Below are 15,634 nucleotides of genomic sequence, written 5' to 3' on the forward strand. Positions count from 1 at the left end.
AGTTTGTGTCAATTTTCCTTTATTTTGAGGATTGAACCAATAATTAGCTTTGATATGTCCCTTCTTATTACATAGAAAGCAAGTAGGAATTGGCCTCTGTCTTTGTGGATTAGAATATGTGTTGGGTGTAGGTAACAATCCACGACCTCCTTGACCACTTCTCCCTTGTCCTCCTTTTCCCTTGATATCATAGCTTCCTCGTCCTCGTGCATAAGTAATCCCATGCATAAATGATTCTTCAGAAAATCCCTTTAGGTTCATCTTATATTGTAACAATTTTGCACGCAGATCTTCAAAATTGGGCAGCTCAGGTAAACACAACAAGGAAGTAACGATCATATGATAGTCGTGTCCCAATCCACTGAGAGTTTGCTGTACCAAATCTTTATCAGTTACTGCACTTCCAACAACTGCTAGTTGATCTGTGATAACTTTCATTTTGTTTAAGTATTCCATGATGGTCATGGAATCCTTTCTTAACATTTGAAATTCTCTTTTAAGAAACATAATTCTGGCTTGAGAAACCTGTGAGTATGTCTGAACAAGTCTGTTTCAAAGTTACATGGCAGTGCAGTCATCTGGAATTGCTACAAGTACCTCTTGTGACAATGTAGATGTAATATAAGCAACTAGCGCTTGGTCTCTTTTCATCCAAGCTACAAATTCAGGATTTCTAACATATATCGTAGTAGATTCCCCTTTGTTGTCCCTTTCTTCTCTTGATATGAACTCGGGAGGAACTGGAATAGATCCATCCAGATGTCCAGAAAGATCCTGACTCCTAATGAAAGGTATGATTTGCCTCTTCCAAGTCAAGAAGTTACCATTGTTTAACTTTTCAGACACGAGTTGACTGAGGAAACTTGAGGAAAAGACCGATTGAGTAGGAAATGAATCCATGTTTCACAGTATGAAGAGTGTTTCCAACACAATCTGTCTACAGTTTCTATAACCTTTTTTTTTTTTGCAGAAACTAATTCAGATCAATGGCTGATTTAAAACAGAAATTAAATATCTGTCAGATTTATGATTTTCAGAAAGGAATGAATCCCGAATAAGAAAACCATAAAAATATGTGAATATGAATTCATACTCGGTATTGACACAATGCTTTCAAGCTATAGAAAATGAAATGGTAGAAATGAGGGTATTGTCAGATCGACTTATTCAGATCTGATCATGGATAGGGCTGGATCAAGTATTTAGCTGGATCAAATAAGACCCGATTGCGTGATTAGATCACGCTGACAGATTAAAGAAAAACAGATGGGGTTCAACGAAGGGTTTGAGATCGAAAACCTGGGCTGAGTTAACCCAGTCCTCTCTGAGTTAACTCAGATTAGTTAGAGAAGAGAGTTTGATCAGATCTGATCGAGATCAAGAGACAGAAAAAAAATCGAGATTGGGAAAACTGGGTTAACTCAAATTAGTTAGAGACGAGAGTTTGATCAAATCTGATTAACGTCAGATCTGATCGAGATCAAGAGACAGAGAAATCGAGATTTGGGGAAACAAACGAGATTTGGGGAAACAAACGAGATTTGGGAAAAAAATATCGAGATTGGGGAAACAAACGAGATTGGGGAAAACAGACGAGATTTGAAAAAAAAAACAATTTCTTGACTTAGAAGAGAAAATATCGAGAGGAGACAGATCTTTTGGACATACCTTTGAGATCAATTTCAGTTTCAGCTGTAGCGTGGCTCTGATACCATGAAAGATTTCAATGTTCTTGTCCTTCCCTGCGTGAAAGCTGAGAAACAAAGAGAGAGAGATAGAGAGGGAGAGAGGAACTGCAAGAAAACCGATACGCACTATATTTCGTAGGGTCGGCTGCTGTATTAACCTCTTTATAATAACAGACCATTATAGAGATTAGGGTACAAAAGTACCCTTATTAGAAAAGAATAAATTACATCGTGCCATTAATGAGAAGGCAATGATCACGGGTCTGGATCTCCAGATCCGTGACCCGTGACAAGGGGAATACACTTCTTTTCAATAACGTTGTTGCTTGGTTCTAAAGTGAAGCTCACCACAACCAATATAATACTCTCAGACATCCCTGGTTCCCACAACTAATGTAATGCCCCAAAATTTTGAACTTGTAAACCTTTAAAATAAACTTGAAAAATGCTAAAAAATCCTTTGTTTTTCAGAGTTTTTATTTTTGTGAATCTGCAAAAACGATTTTTCGAAAGGAGAAGAGAAAATCGACAACCTTGGGCGCATTAGCGTAAAACCTCCATTTCATAAAAGATTTGCATTTTCGTAACAACATTTAGAAACTATATGGATTAAAAGATAATTTTAAGTTTATACAAAATGGGATTTCCCGAGGAAACCTTTATACAAAATTCAAAAAACCAAAAGATGTATCCAGGACTCGGAATGTCAGCAGAAACAGTGGGATCTTGAAGCCATCTTGCAATCACACCATCTTTTGTTGCGTAATTCTAATCATCACCTGTACCCATTACGATGGGTCAGTTTCATGAAAAACTGGTAGGTGCACAAGTATGATAATATGGAACAATTCTAGTATATGCATTTAATTCATACATGATACGCAATTCAACAAGTAATGTGAATAAAATAACTTTGTTTCGATATTAGCTGTTCTGCAGGTACACACATGCGCGAAACGTAGAAACAACTGAGACCAATCTAGGGGTTTATTATGTCATATGTTTTCGATACCCTGGGTAGCTGGCTGAATCCGCTACTAAAAGGACGGTTGGTGACCGAGAGAGGATTCTCCAAAAGTATACGTGGCAACAGATGCATCTAATTTTTGCAGAAGTCCATAGGATCTATCACTTAGGATAATCTCTAGTAGTTCGTTCTCTAACTCCGATGACTGAGGACACCGAGTCATTTGCCCGAGGAATGGTTGTTAACAACCTGTCCATCAGAGTTTTTGTACCAATCCATCATCTTCTTTGACGAAAACAAGTGGCGAATGAGTGCGTCAAGTTTTATTTAATTGACGACCCATTCTATATGCTCTGTCTTTCAAACCAGCTCGAGCATCTTGCACGTGAAGGCGATCATCACCGTTTATGTAATTTCAACAATGTACCAATCGCATGCCTCGAGGTTACCAAATACCTCTTATTCAATCATCGTAGTACTAACATGTTGTGCCTGTGTAAAAGTACGACTATGATGAAAAGGGTATTGGTTTCTCAAAAGAAACCCTAACTCTATTGTTTCGTAAAAGAAAGAATGTAATAAATATTTAGTTTGACATGATCTAGTCTTTTAAAACATGTGTACATCCTTGTGCAATTTGCACGATACGAGATCGCCATGGATCTCTAATCTATTTATCGCAGTATCAGCATGCTGCACATGTCTTGCGATTGCGATAAACGGGGTATGGGTTTCTCAGCAGAATCTTGCTTAAGCACATGCTCATACCCCAATTGAGGTTATCCGAGTCATATCGGAAATCTCAAATTGAGGTTTGTAAAACATTTCTTTGTAATATGCCGACTTGGGAAAACTTAGTTGCAAATTAGCAACCCTCATCTGTGCAGAATTTGCTTTGCAAAACTACGCGTTTGGAAAGCTGGATTCTCGCAAGGAATCTCATTCTTAAAAACTTTAGCGCTCATACGCAAGCCCGTGTCTTTTGAAAATGAGCAAGTGGGAAACAGGTAAGATAGAATACACACTTGCGTGTCCTACGAGGTTGCATTTATGTAAGGATTATACATGTGTTACATAATGCAGGCTTGTGCACATTGCAGCACGTCGACAAAATATAAAGCAAGGCTTGATGTGCAAAACCGCACATTGAGCTAAAAAGTGCGTAAGCAGTGCACGAGGTATGAAACCACACTTTGGCTAAATAAATGTGTAAGCAGTGCACGAGGTACAAAACTACACTTCGGCTAAATAAATGCGTAAGTAGTGCACGAGGTACGAAACCGTACATCGGTTAAATAAATGCGTAAGTAGTAGCCTGTGCACTAAAGCGCGATGGCAAAGTAAATGACATAAAGGAAAGAAGACAAGGATCACAAAACTACATCCTTGAATTACATGAGTAAGCAGTAGCCTGGGCACGTGATAGCGCGACGACAAAGTAAATTACATAAAGAAAAGATTTTAAGGATCGCAAAACTGCACCCCTGCCCACCTGCCTGACAGAAACGAGGGGGCAGGGGCTACGCCTCTGCCCTCAAGCCGGAAAAGGAGGAGGCAGGGGGTGTCGCCCCCTGCCCGCTGGCCGGGAAAGAAAAAGGCAAGGGGGTGCCGCCCCCTGACTGCACGCTTGTTGGAAAAAGGAAGCAGGGAGAAGTGGGAAGCCGCAACCCTCCCTGGTTAGCCGAGAAGGAGAGAGCAGGGAGGGACAACACCCCTCCGCTGCAAAACAGACTGAGAGAGAGAGAGAGCAGGGAAGGGGGTGGCGCCCCTTCCCTGCAAAACAAACTGAGAGAGAGAACAAGGGGAGTGGGGAGGGGGATGACGCCCCTCCCATGCAACTTGAGAAGACAGAGAGATCAGGGAGGGGGCGGCGCCCCTCCCTGTGAACTGAGGAGACTGACAGAGAGAAGAGGTAAAGAGAGACGGGGAGAGGAGAAGAGGGACAGGGCTCACCTGAGAGGAGGCCGGATGGGGGGTCGCCAGCGTCGGGTGGTCGAAAAAAGGGAGAGAGAAAGGGGGAGCAAGAGAGGAACCCTCCCCCGCATGCTTATTTATAAGCACCGGAGGATGGGAAGACTCGGGTCTGGATCCGGATCCAACCCGGGTCTGATTTGTTTCCCTTTGAAAAACTGGGTTTTACAACTAAGACCCTTGATGCCTTTGCCACTGCAGACACCACAACAACAACAGCCACTACAGGTGCTGCAACAACAACATCACCTGCAGTACTTGCAACAGTCGTGGGAGCAGCCACAACAACAGGTGCTACTGCAGCAACAACTTTTACAACAGCTGTCCTTGAGAGTGAATACCAGTTCTTTTGCTCAAATTGCAGCACCAACAAGAGCCTTGATTGCTGTTTCAGCGGGATCATGCAGAATGGTGCAGAGTCTCTCACTCAAGTTGTAGCTCTAGAACTCATGGCGATTATGGAATGTCTTGATAACAAGCTTGATGTGCTAGTTGACCTGAGTGGAGTGGACCTAGTCCAGCATGATGCGGGGATTGAGGTGCAGCAGAATTGCATCAGGATATTCAGTGGTAGGAGTTGTAGTAGTAACGGAGAAACACTGCAGAAAATGCTACACATGACTTAGCCAATGAAAAGTTAGTGAATGTGTTGCTTATAGAACTCGTTGGCACAATCTTGCTCCAAGTTCCTTCCTGTAAAATGGGAAAATAGCAAAATTTATCTGTCTTCCCTATCACAATTATCCTATAGAATCGTGATCTACATGAGAAGTTCATGGGATTGAATAAACCACTAAAGGAAGTAGCTATGGTCTTAAGCAACAATGGAATGATAAAAGTGAAGAGCAGCAAAATGCAGCTACCAAAGTAGTTTCATTAGCAACTGAATGCAAAACACATGACAAGAGGAACATACCACCATGGTTGTGTAATATAGGTATGAAGGCTCACATCTGACCGAATCCCTTCAACAAGGACAACATGCTACCTGGCTCGCAGAAAGGCATTGGCAACTGTAAGCTACATGCACCAATCACGGTCAATGATGCAGTAGCTGCCCAAGAAGTTGCAATATCACTGTCTGTATCCATGCACATACTTATCCCCATTGCATTTACAATATTCATATTCTACACCTTGAGGATAAGGTGTGTCTCGAACGAGTGGGAGATGTTACGACCTTATCCCAATGTAGTGCGTCTATGTTATGAACAAAGTTTGGGTCATAGTTTAAGTGGGTCATCGTGTCAGGTCATAAGATCCAGATTCATGAAAGGGATTAGAGAAAGGTTGTAAGTAGCGTATCGTAACCCGTATCAGTCGGATCAAAAGTAAGATACATATCGTATCATATCGTAAAAAATCATAAATTTCACTAAAAAAATGTAAAAAAATCTGAAAAAACAAAAAAATCATTGAATACAAGAATACAATATATTTATGTAATAAAATTAACTAAACATAGATGTCATTAAACATTTAACAACCATGCATTTGGTTGTGAAACCACACATCTAATTACCACAAATATAATTGGTTAAGACAAAATAATGATACATTCAAAAGGCAAAAGGTTTTCATAACTCATTACAAAAGTTAAATTTACATTTTTTAGTTACAAAATGACATGCTAAGAGGAAAGGCATACAAACTAGAGTTCAAAAACATGTTTATATATAAAAGTCATCTTCAATATCAAACTTCAACTCAATGATTTCTTTCGTTTATTGCATCATTTAGTGGCTTGAGATGGTGATAGGTCATCTTCATCTTCTGAATCAGGGACCACCTCTGGCAATTTCTCTCTCACAAATGTTGCATGTACTCGTGCTTTTCTTTTATCTTCTATAAGACTAGTAAGAAGTTCAATGCGAATATCAGTAGGAATGCGATGTGTACATAATTTCACTTTGGAGTTTCTATGCCCCTCAACATGACATTTAAATATATACAATCCTCCATGCATTAAAAAACCACAAAAGTTACACTTCACTATTTCTTTCAAACATATCTTCAAGTCAACTGGTGTACAATATTTCAATACAAGATTCTAAGAGGCACCCTCCATCGACCTCCTAGAGCATGGATTACTAAATCTAATCGTTACAAAGATGTAAAACAATGCTCAATAACACACTTAGGGACAAATTTTGAGTTCTAAAGACACAAAAAATGAGATTAAGGGTGAAAAACTAAAAGTAAAGTAATATCTTCTAAAAGCATAAAAAAGAACGGTGTTTACCCTCTAACTTCAATCATACACAAATGAAGCAAAGAAAGAAGATTTTTTACCTTATCTCACTTTCTTGAATGAAAATTGGGTGAAAATGTACTCTTATGTGAGAAAACCACAAAGGCCTCTTCCTTGCGAAAGAATCGAACCCCAAAACGCTCTCAAGTATCCTATGGGTTTGTGGGTTTCCTTCTAATGATCTCTACACAAATGGAGAAATCGACCTTAGAAAGGTCTTTAAAACCCAAAGTAAAAAAAAGTTTTGGCCATTTTAAAGCGCGTGTGAAGTGTATCGTACGATACACCCTGTATTGTACGATACCGGACGATATAGGGGTGTATCATATGATACACCCAATACAGATATGATATATACTTGTATCGCGATACGAGTGTGTATCATATCATTAGAATACATAATAACTATATACGGTACAATACTTACAACATTGGATTAAAGTATATAAATAAGTCTTCTCTTGTAATAAGCATCTTAGAAGTTAATAGAATTTCCCTAGTGAAGGGTGTTGGAGGCCTGCTTCTCCTTGAATTGAAGCAAACTTTTCCTCTCTCTCTCTTTTAATTCCGTCACAGTTACGAGCTTGACTTGTAACCGGATCAAACCCCACTGGTGCACAGGTGTGTCCATGGCTTTCAGAGGTGGGCCACATAAGTCAAGGTGGTCATGGGGCCCAGCCCGTGGTATTCTCTCGCTTCGGTGAGGGTTTCTCGTCATAAAAAAAACATTAGCTGAAAACTTTCATCCTGAAGTGCATTAAAACCTACAGGAAGATGTTTTCTGATGGCTTGTGATAAGCTTCCAAGCAACCATATTGGCTGTTTGTGGGGGGTCAATCCTAGTTGCCTGAAGGGTACCATTATTCATTTGGTGAATGTAACTGAAAATTGGTTATCTTTTATCCACTGACTTTCTTACATTTGTAGGACATAAGAAGAAAAGAAGAAGAAAAGGTGTGTGGGTGTGTGCAAATGAGGTGCGTGTGGTGTGAGGTATGTGTGAAGGGAGAGAAGAAAAGATGACAATAGATTGGCAACAAGAATGAAATGTATTAGGCTTCGTACTTGCCATTGTAGGTCTCCCACGACCTTATTAGGGATATGATTATTCAGGACAAAAATACCCCTAATTAGTAATAACTATTTACAATCTTGTATAAGGGGTAATTGACAAAAATTCCTATGTACATATTAAAGAGAGTAAGTAAACTCCTCAAATAGGTCCCTTTAACAGACTTTGTTGTCTTTGTGGTGATACCTTCACGTTATAGGGGCCGAGCTGATACCTTGATATTTTAGGCAGCTAATCTCAATATTGTTACAAACACGCCGTTAAATGTGCTACAATTGCCAAAACTTAGGTACATTTTTTATTATGGACAAAACTTGAGGTATGTTTTCAACTCTTTCTAAAAAAAATACTTTGAGGGTAAATTAGTAACTTTATCTTATTAACTCAACTTTAGTTAATGATAGCTCAAGTTAAATGATGGAAATGTGTTTTTAATTTAAGGAGCATAAATTTAAGTGTGTTTTAACAATATCAATGACTTAGATGTGTGCTTTATTATTGCCAAAACTTTAGGTGTGTTTTTTGAAAATTTTCCTTGTAATTTTTCTTACCATGAATCTTGGGCATCAAGAAAAGCAAGAATCGGTAGATCATTTGGCTGACAAGGATGAATCAGACCTTTTGAGGTGTTAGCATTAACAATCTCATCATTTGTATGATGGATACAACCTTAGTCTGATGCTTCAATTGGGAATGGAAATATTTTCATGGAAATAAGCTGCCCCAGCTCCTGTAAAACATTTGTCATGTCCCAATTTTTCATTTTAGTTAAGTATTTCTTTGCTCAATTATCTAAGCATCTAGGGAAAATATCGCCATCAGAAAAAAGGTTGCATATTCAAACGGAATCGGATAAAAAATGCTGCTTAAGTTCATTTTAGTCTCATAGTTTCCTTGATACCTCAAAAATATGTGAATATCTATTTTCAGATTTTAATAATATTTTTTGATATTTGTGGTGGAAAGAGCCAGAGAAAGTCTATCTTTGCTTTTGATGATTGACTTTGGCCTATATATGTCATTTGGGTTGTCTATCATCTGAAACTACAACTATTTCTCACTCTTTGTTATTTTTTTAAATTTTTGATTCCTTTCTTGCCTTTCAATTTTCTTAATCAGAAGCTGTGATGTATTCTTTTGTTTATATATCTGTTTAAACATTTGCATTCTGAGTAGGAAATGATCGTGAATCTAGGGTTGATGCCATGCGAGATGCAATTTATGATACATTTCCAGAGCCTAATCGTCAGCTACTGCAGAGGTACATAAGCTCTGCTTTTTAAATGCATGCTTTGGGCAGATATAGCATTTCTTTCTGCATGGACTAATGAAAGAACTTTTCTGCTGTATGATCCTGGAAAATAGGTTATCATGATATGATAGTTGGTAGTTTCTATTTTTTATGCATTTTTATTGTATTGGTTAGTGTCATTGTTACTTTTATCAAAGCAATAGAGTTCCAACCATGAGAGAGATAGTAAAGAAGACAAGTGAAACTTCATTAGCTCTAAAATGAAAGAGAGACAGCAATATAGGTGAGACATTCCCTCTACCTAACTAGAAGACAAAAACAGTTGACTCTAAACAGCACTATGAAAAAATGCAAGAATACAATTGAAAAGAATGAAATATACATGTACATAGCTAGAGGGGTAGCACACAAATTTGTAATACATATATTACATCAAACTTAACTGCTTTTGGCCTTGTTTGGTTTTTATTACACTTTCTTGACTGATGGTTTATACTTTTGTTGTATCAATTCGCTTCTATTAGACAAATAGTAGTTTATAAGATCTGAAGAGATCTGCTGGCCTGAATGATCATACTTTTGTTACACTGAGTTTGATCATGAAGCATGAGTCTTGTGGCTTGCCAAGAAACTGAAATTGCAATTAAGTGGTTTGCAGTCAAGATCATAGGTTCGACCATGTTCACCAAGTTGTATCCTTCTGTTGGACGTTGACATATGCCATGTGCCTAAGGACACCGAGGCACTTTGCCATGGTTGCATGTTGCAACCAAACCAGGGAATCTACCATGGTCTTAAGTGTAAATGAATCCATCCATTTTAGGTGAATGGTTGTTGTATTTAACCCTTATTATTCATGGCTAATGTGATAAGAGGGTATCTGAGTACCTAGATTTATATTAATTACCAGACTAGAGAACTTGGTAAATGCAGTCTTAGCCGTGCAAGAATTGTGACTAGATTGTGTCCCTCTAACCTCACTGATGTGATAAGATGGCAAGTTGGCAACTGTGCCTGCATAAATATATACACAAGGAAACATTATCATGATTGCTTGTGCGTGAACACTTTGCATAAAACTATCATGTTTTTTTTGCTGATAAATGGCCCATTTTTTCTCTGTTAGTTATCATGTTCCACTTTTCTTATACAGTGTTCTTGATGTTAGGGTCCTCAAGATGATGCAGACTGTTGCTTCTCATATGTCTGAGAATCGAATGTCTGTGTCGGCTGTGGCAGCATGCATGGCACCTCTGCTTCTTCGCCCCCTTTTGGCAGGTGATTGTGAGGTGGGGGGTGATTTTGATATTAGTGGTGATGGTTCTTCTCAACTAATGGCTGCAGCTGCAGCTGCTAACCATGCTCATGTGATTGTTACAACGTTATTGGAGGAGTATGACAGCATATTTGGAGTAAGATTTACCACACTTAATCCGCTAAACATGGTGCACTTTTTTCTTTTATGCTGATACTTTTGTAGTGGAATTCTTGATGAGTTACACAAAAGACGTGCATATATGACTGTCTTTTTGGTTAAATTTTAGGTCATTCAGTTAACTTTCTCCTTTAGATATTCATGTACTCCTAGATTTTGCTAAAGTGAGTGCTATGATTTTGAAGTTTTATATTTGCAACAAATTTTTTTTATTTAGCATACTTGCAACCAGTAACCCCCTGGGAAACATTTGACATATTTGTTTTGTGCCAAAGAACAATGGGTTTTGATATGCCACAACGTCTTATTCTTAACATTGGGGACATCCCAAGGTTGCCAAACTAGGAAGCAGAAGCGGAAAACGATACGGGAAGTGTAAGCGAGAAGCGAGGCATTTTAAAATTTATAGGAAGCGGGAAGCGAAGTATCAATTTGAAAGCGAAATATGAATAAAAAAATGAAGCAATATGGTAACTGAATAGGAATCGAACAAGAAACAAACACAACAACAACAACAACTACGCCTTCATCCCAAAACAATTGGGGTCGGCGATATGAACCAAAAAAGAAAATCATTCTGGGTCCTTCACATGAATCCTTCTACTCCAATCATTTCTATCCAATGCCATGTCCTCGGTGAGGTTCAAAGCATTCATATCATTTCCTATCATCTCCATCCAAGTCTTCTTAGGCCTACCTCGACCTCTTTTGACTAATATATTTTTCCATTTGTTCATCCTTCTAACTGGAGCATCATTAGGCCTTCGCCGAATATGTCCAAACCACCGTAAACGATTTTCTCTCATCTTATTTTCAATGGATGCAACGCCTACCTTCTTACGTATCTCCTCGTTTCGAATCTTATCTTTTATTGTATTTTCACACATCCATCGAAGCATACACATCTCAACTATACTCATTTTTTGAATATGATGTCTCTTGGCCGCCCAACATTTCGTACCATATAATAAAACGGGCCTAATTGTCGTCCTATAAAACTTTCCCTTCAACCGCAATGACATTCTACGATTGCACAGCACTCCAGTTGCACTTTTCCATTTCATCCACCCAACCTTTATCCTATGGTTTACATCTCCATCATTTCGAATGATAGATCTCAAATATTTGAAACAGTCATCCATCGATATTTCTTGCTCGCCAAACTTCACTACACTCTCATCACTACTGCGTTGCTTACTAAACCGACATTCCATATATTCTGTCTTACTCTTACTCAACGTAAAACCTCTTGCTGCCAATGTCTTGTTAAAATATATATATATATATACTTATATATATATACATCCGTATATATATAAGTATATATATATATATATATATATATATATATATATACATATATGTATATATATACTATTTCTCATTTAGATAAATACCCGATAGGGGTATTCTTGTAAAACCACATATGTATCTTTTTCTTTTTTCTTTTTTCTCTTTTTCCCTTTTTCCTTTTTCTTTTTTCTTTATTTTTCCTTTTTTGTAATGACCACAAGGGGGCCCCACACTTGTAGTCGTTGGGGCTCCAACGGTCAGATTTCTGACCGTTGGGGCTCCCAACGACTACAAGGGAGCCCCCCTTGTGGTTCCTTTTAGTGCTTCCCTCCTCTATAAATAGAGGAGGTCTTCCCATCTTAAATGTATGGGTTTTTACACCCTTCTCTTCTTTTCTTCAATAAATCCAACTTATGACTTTTAGTCATTTTCTATATTTGAGAGTTTTGTGTGTGCACATTCGGTGTTTGTGTTCTTGACTCTAGTAGTCACTCTTAAGGAGTGACCCTTTTGCTCTATTGGTGCTTCCGCCTCTTTTCATTACATGGTATCAGAGCTCGGTTGGTGATTGGGGTATTCTTTTGTCATCTTGGAAAGCGTGCCTCTCAAAGTTTTGAAGAAAGGAAGAAAATTTGGTACCAATGGAACGTGACTCTAAAGTGGAGCTTTCTTTCAAGCTAAATGGGTCCAATTATCTCATGTGGGCCTCCGCTATGGAAAATCATCTAAGAGGTAAGAAACTTTGGGGCTTTGTTATGGGAACTACTCCCGAACCCTCTCTTGTTCTTACCAAAATTGAAAATGATGTTGAAAAGGCTTTAGATGGCGATGAGCGCATCAAAGCCATTAATGAACATCAATCCAAAATCGAGGATTGGGAAAGTAACCATGCCAAAATTTTGGTATGGTTTATGAACAATGTAGATCTCAAAAATTGTGCTAATATTGCCAAGTTTAGAAGGGCCAATGAGGCTTGGTTTTTTCTTAAGGGTATGTATACCCAAAAGGATCTTGCTCGACAATTCTTTTGTCAAGAAAAAATTCGTTCTACTAAACAAATGGATATGAGTGTTCGAGACTATTTTAGCTCTCTAACCCCTCTTTGGGATGAGCTTGCCCTTCTTGAGCCCAAATGGGTTGCTCCACAAGATATTGAACTAAGAAGGGAACAAATTGAAAAGGAGCACTTTTTTCAATTCCTTTATGGACTTCGCCCGGAATTTGAACAAGTTAGGGCATCTCTTCTCCATAGAAGCAAAGCCCTACCTATTGAAGATTCTCTTGCCGAAGTATGTCAAGAAGAAACTCGACTTGGCTTGAGCATTAGGAATGATGAGGTTTTGGCCGTTAATAGGCCCGGATCAAATGTTAAAGCATATAGACCTCCCCACTTTAACAAAAATATCAATGAGCCTAGAAGGGGAATAATATGCCATTATTGTAATGAACCGGGTCACATTAGACCGGCTTGTCCAAAACTCAAAGGAAAAGTTGCCGTGGTTGGGGAAACTTTTCCAAAGAAGGAAGAAAGTACCAAAGAAGGAGATATCAAAGAAACTCTAAATCACATCTCCGAAGTTCTTCAACATCTTCTCAAGACTTCTCCTTCAACATCCGGGGCCGCCATTGCCTACTCTTCATCTCCTCCAGGTATGTGGATACTAGACTCCGGTGCTTCTTTCCATATGACATCTCATAAAAATTCTCTTTCAAATATTTTTTCCGAACCTATATCTTCTTGTGTTTCAACGGCCGATGGTACATCACTAAAAATTGAAAGTATTGGATCTCTTGATTTCAAAAACTTCTTTGTTCCTAAAGTAAGAATCGTTCCTAAAATAAATTTAAATCTTTTTTCCGTATCTCAAATCACCGATCATGGATGCCAAGTCTCTTTCTCACCTAAGGATTGCACCGTGCAGGATCTCCAGTCAGGGAAGCTGATTGGGCAAGGCCATAGAAGGGGTGACCTCTACTTTATGGATTTTTTGACTCTCCCATCTAAGGCATCATGCAATATTGTAAAAGACAAAAGTATTGGAATATGGCATGAGAGACTTGGCCATCCAAATTTTGTAAAAATGTCTCTTTTTCCGTTTTTGAACAATACTTGTAAAGACAATCACATGACTTGTAAAGATTGCATTTTTGGGAAATCTAAAGCTATTCCATTTCCACAAAGAAGTTACTTTACCACTCGGCCATTTGAACTTATTCATTCCGATGTGTGGGGACCTTCCCCTATTTTGTCTAAAGGAGGTTTTTCGTATTATGTGGTATTTATTGATGATTTTACTCGATTCACGTGGATTTACTTCCTAAGTCGCAAATCCGAAGTTTTCTCCTTCTTTAAAGAATTTCATGCAATGGTCAAAAACCAATTTTTGGGAAATTTATCTATTCTTAGATCCGATTCGGGAGGCGAATATATGTCCAATGATTTTCAAAACTATTTAAAAGAAAATGGAATTTTCCACCAACGTTCTTGTCCCAACACTCCACAACAAAATGGACTTGCGGAAAGAAAGCATAGGCACATAATAGAGACTACAAGAACGTTATTAATCTCAAGAAACATTCCAAAATCCTTTTGGGCCGAAGCGGTTCTAACCTCTACATATCTTATCAATAGAACCCCTTCGTCCTCTTTAAAAAATCTTTCTCCATTTGAAAAACTTTACAATATGTCTCCCGATTACAAAAGACTAAGAATTTTTGGATGTAAATGTTTTGTTTTAACTCACAAGAATGATAAACTTTCCCCTAGGGCTATTGAATGTATTTTTTTGGGATATGGCGAAAAACAAAAAGGGTATAGATGTTTTGACATACTTAAAAATAAGCTTTATATCTCTAAAGATGTCACATTCCTTGAAGAGGAAAGTGGTTTTTCGCACCAACCGAATGAAAATATTGATTATTCATTCTTATTTGACTTATTGCCTAAAGAAAACATCATAGATGATCATATTGATTCTAATGAATCTCTTAGTGAAGATCTTGTTGAACATCCAAACGATGATCAAAACTTTGAAGAAAATGTTTCAAGACAAATTCAAGTCTACTCTAGAAGGAATGAAAGGAATCCTCCTTGTGCCCTTGAAAAATTTTCCCAAAATGAGTTCACCGAAGAGACTTCTCAAAGAAGATCAAATCGGATTTCCAAAATACCAAATAGATTTGTTTCTTATGATTCTTTTTCGCCTAACTTTCGAGCATGCCTTCTTGCTCTTCACTCTTTTCATGAACCATCTCATTACAATGATGCTAAGCAATATGCTCATTGGAATGAAACTATGCAACTTGAACTTAATGCTCTTAAAAAGGCACAAACTTGGGAAATCATTGATCCTCCCAATGGAAAGAAGCTCATCGGATGTAGATGGGTTTTTAAAGTAAAAACTAAGAGTGATGGTTCATTGGAAAGGTATAAGGCTAGGTTGGTAGCCAAAGGATATGCCCAAGAGTATGGGGTAGATTATGATGAAACCTTTGCCCCCGTTGCTCGAATGACTAGTGTTCGAGCTCTTATTGCTATAGCCGCAATTACAAAATAGCCAATTTTTCAACTTGATGTTAAAAATGCCTTTTTGAATGGTAATTTAAATGAAGAAGTATATATGGAACCACCTCCAGGTATGGATTTAAATGGAAAAATTTTGAAATTAAAAAAGGCTTTATATGGTCTTAAGCAAGCACCTAAAG

At 38.1% G+C, this 15,634-nt stretch overlaps 1 protein-coding gene across 3 annotated transcripts in view; it reads left to right on the forward strand.

Annotated features, from left to right (window-relative positions):
- Window positions 1–15,634, forward strand: part of LOC149816014 (rho GTPase-activating protein 7-like) — a 73,167-nt gene that overhangs the window by 18,675 nt on the left and 38,858 nt on the right. For all 3 annotated transcript variants that reach the window (XM_089986663.1, XM_089986662.1, XM_089986664.1), the window contains 2 exons: window positions 9,126–9,210; window positions 10,370–10,613. In XM_089986663.1, coding sequence (XP_089842789.1) covers window positions 9,126–9,210; window positions 10,370–10,613 — 329 coding nt within the window. The remainder of the gene's footprint in view (window positions 1–9,125; window positions 9,211–10,369; window positions 10,614–15,634) is intronic.

This window comes from Nuphar pumila, chromosome 14 (assembly GCF_984573655.1).
Source record: "Nuphar pumila chromosome 14, dmNupPumi1.hap1.1, whole genome shotgun sequence".
Lineage (NCBI taxonomy): Eukaryota > Viridiplantae > Streptophyta > Magnoliopsida > Nymphaeales > Nymphaeaceae > Nuphar > Nuphar pumila.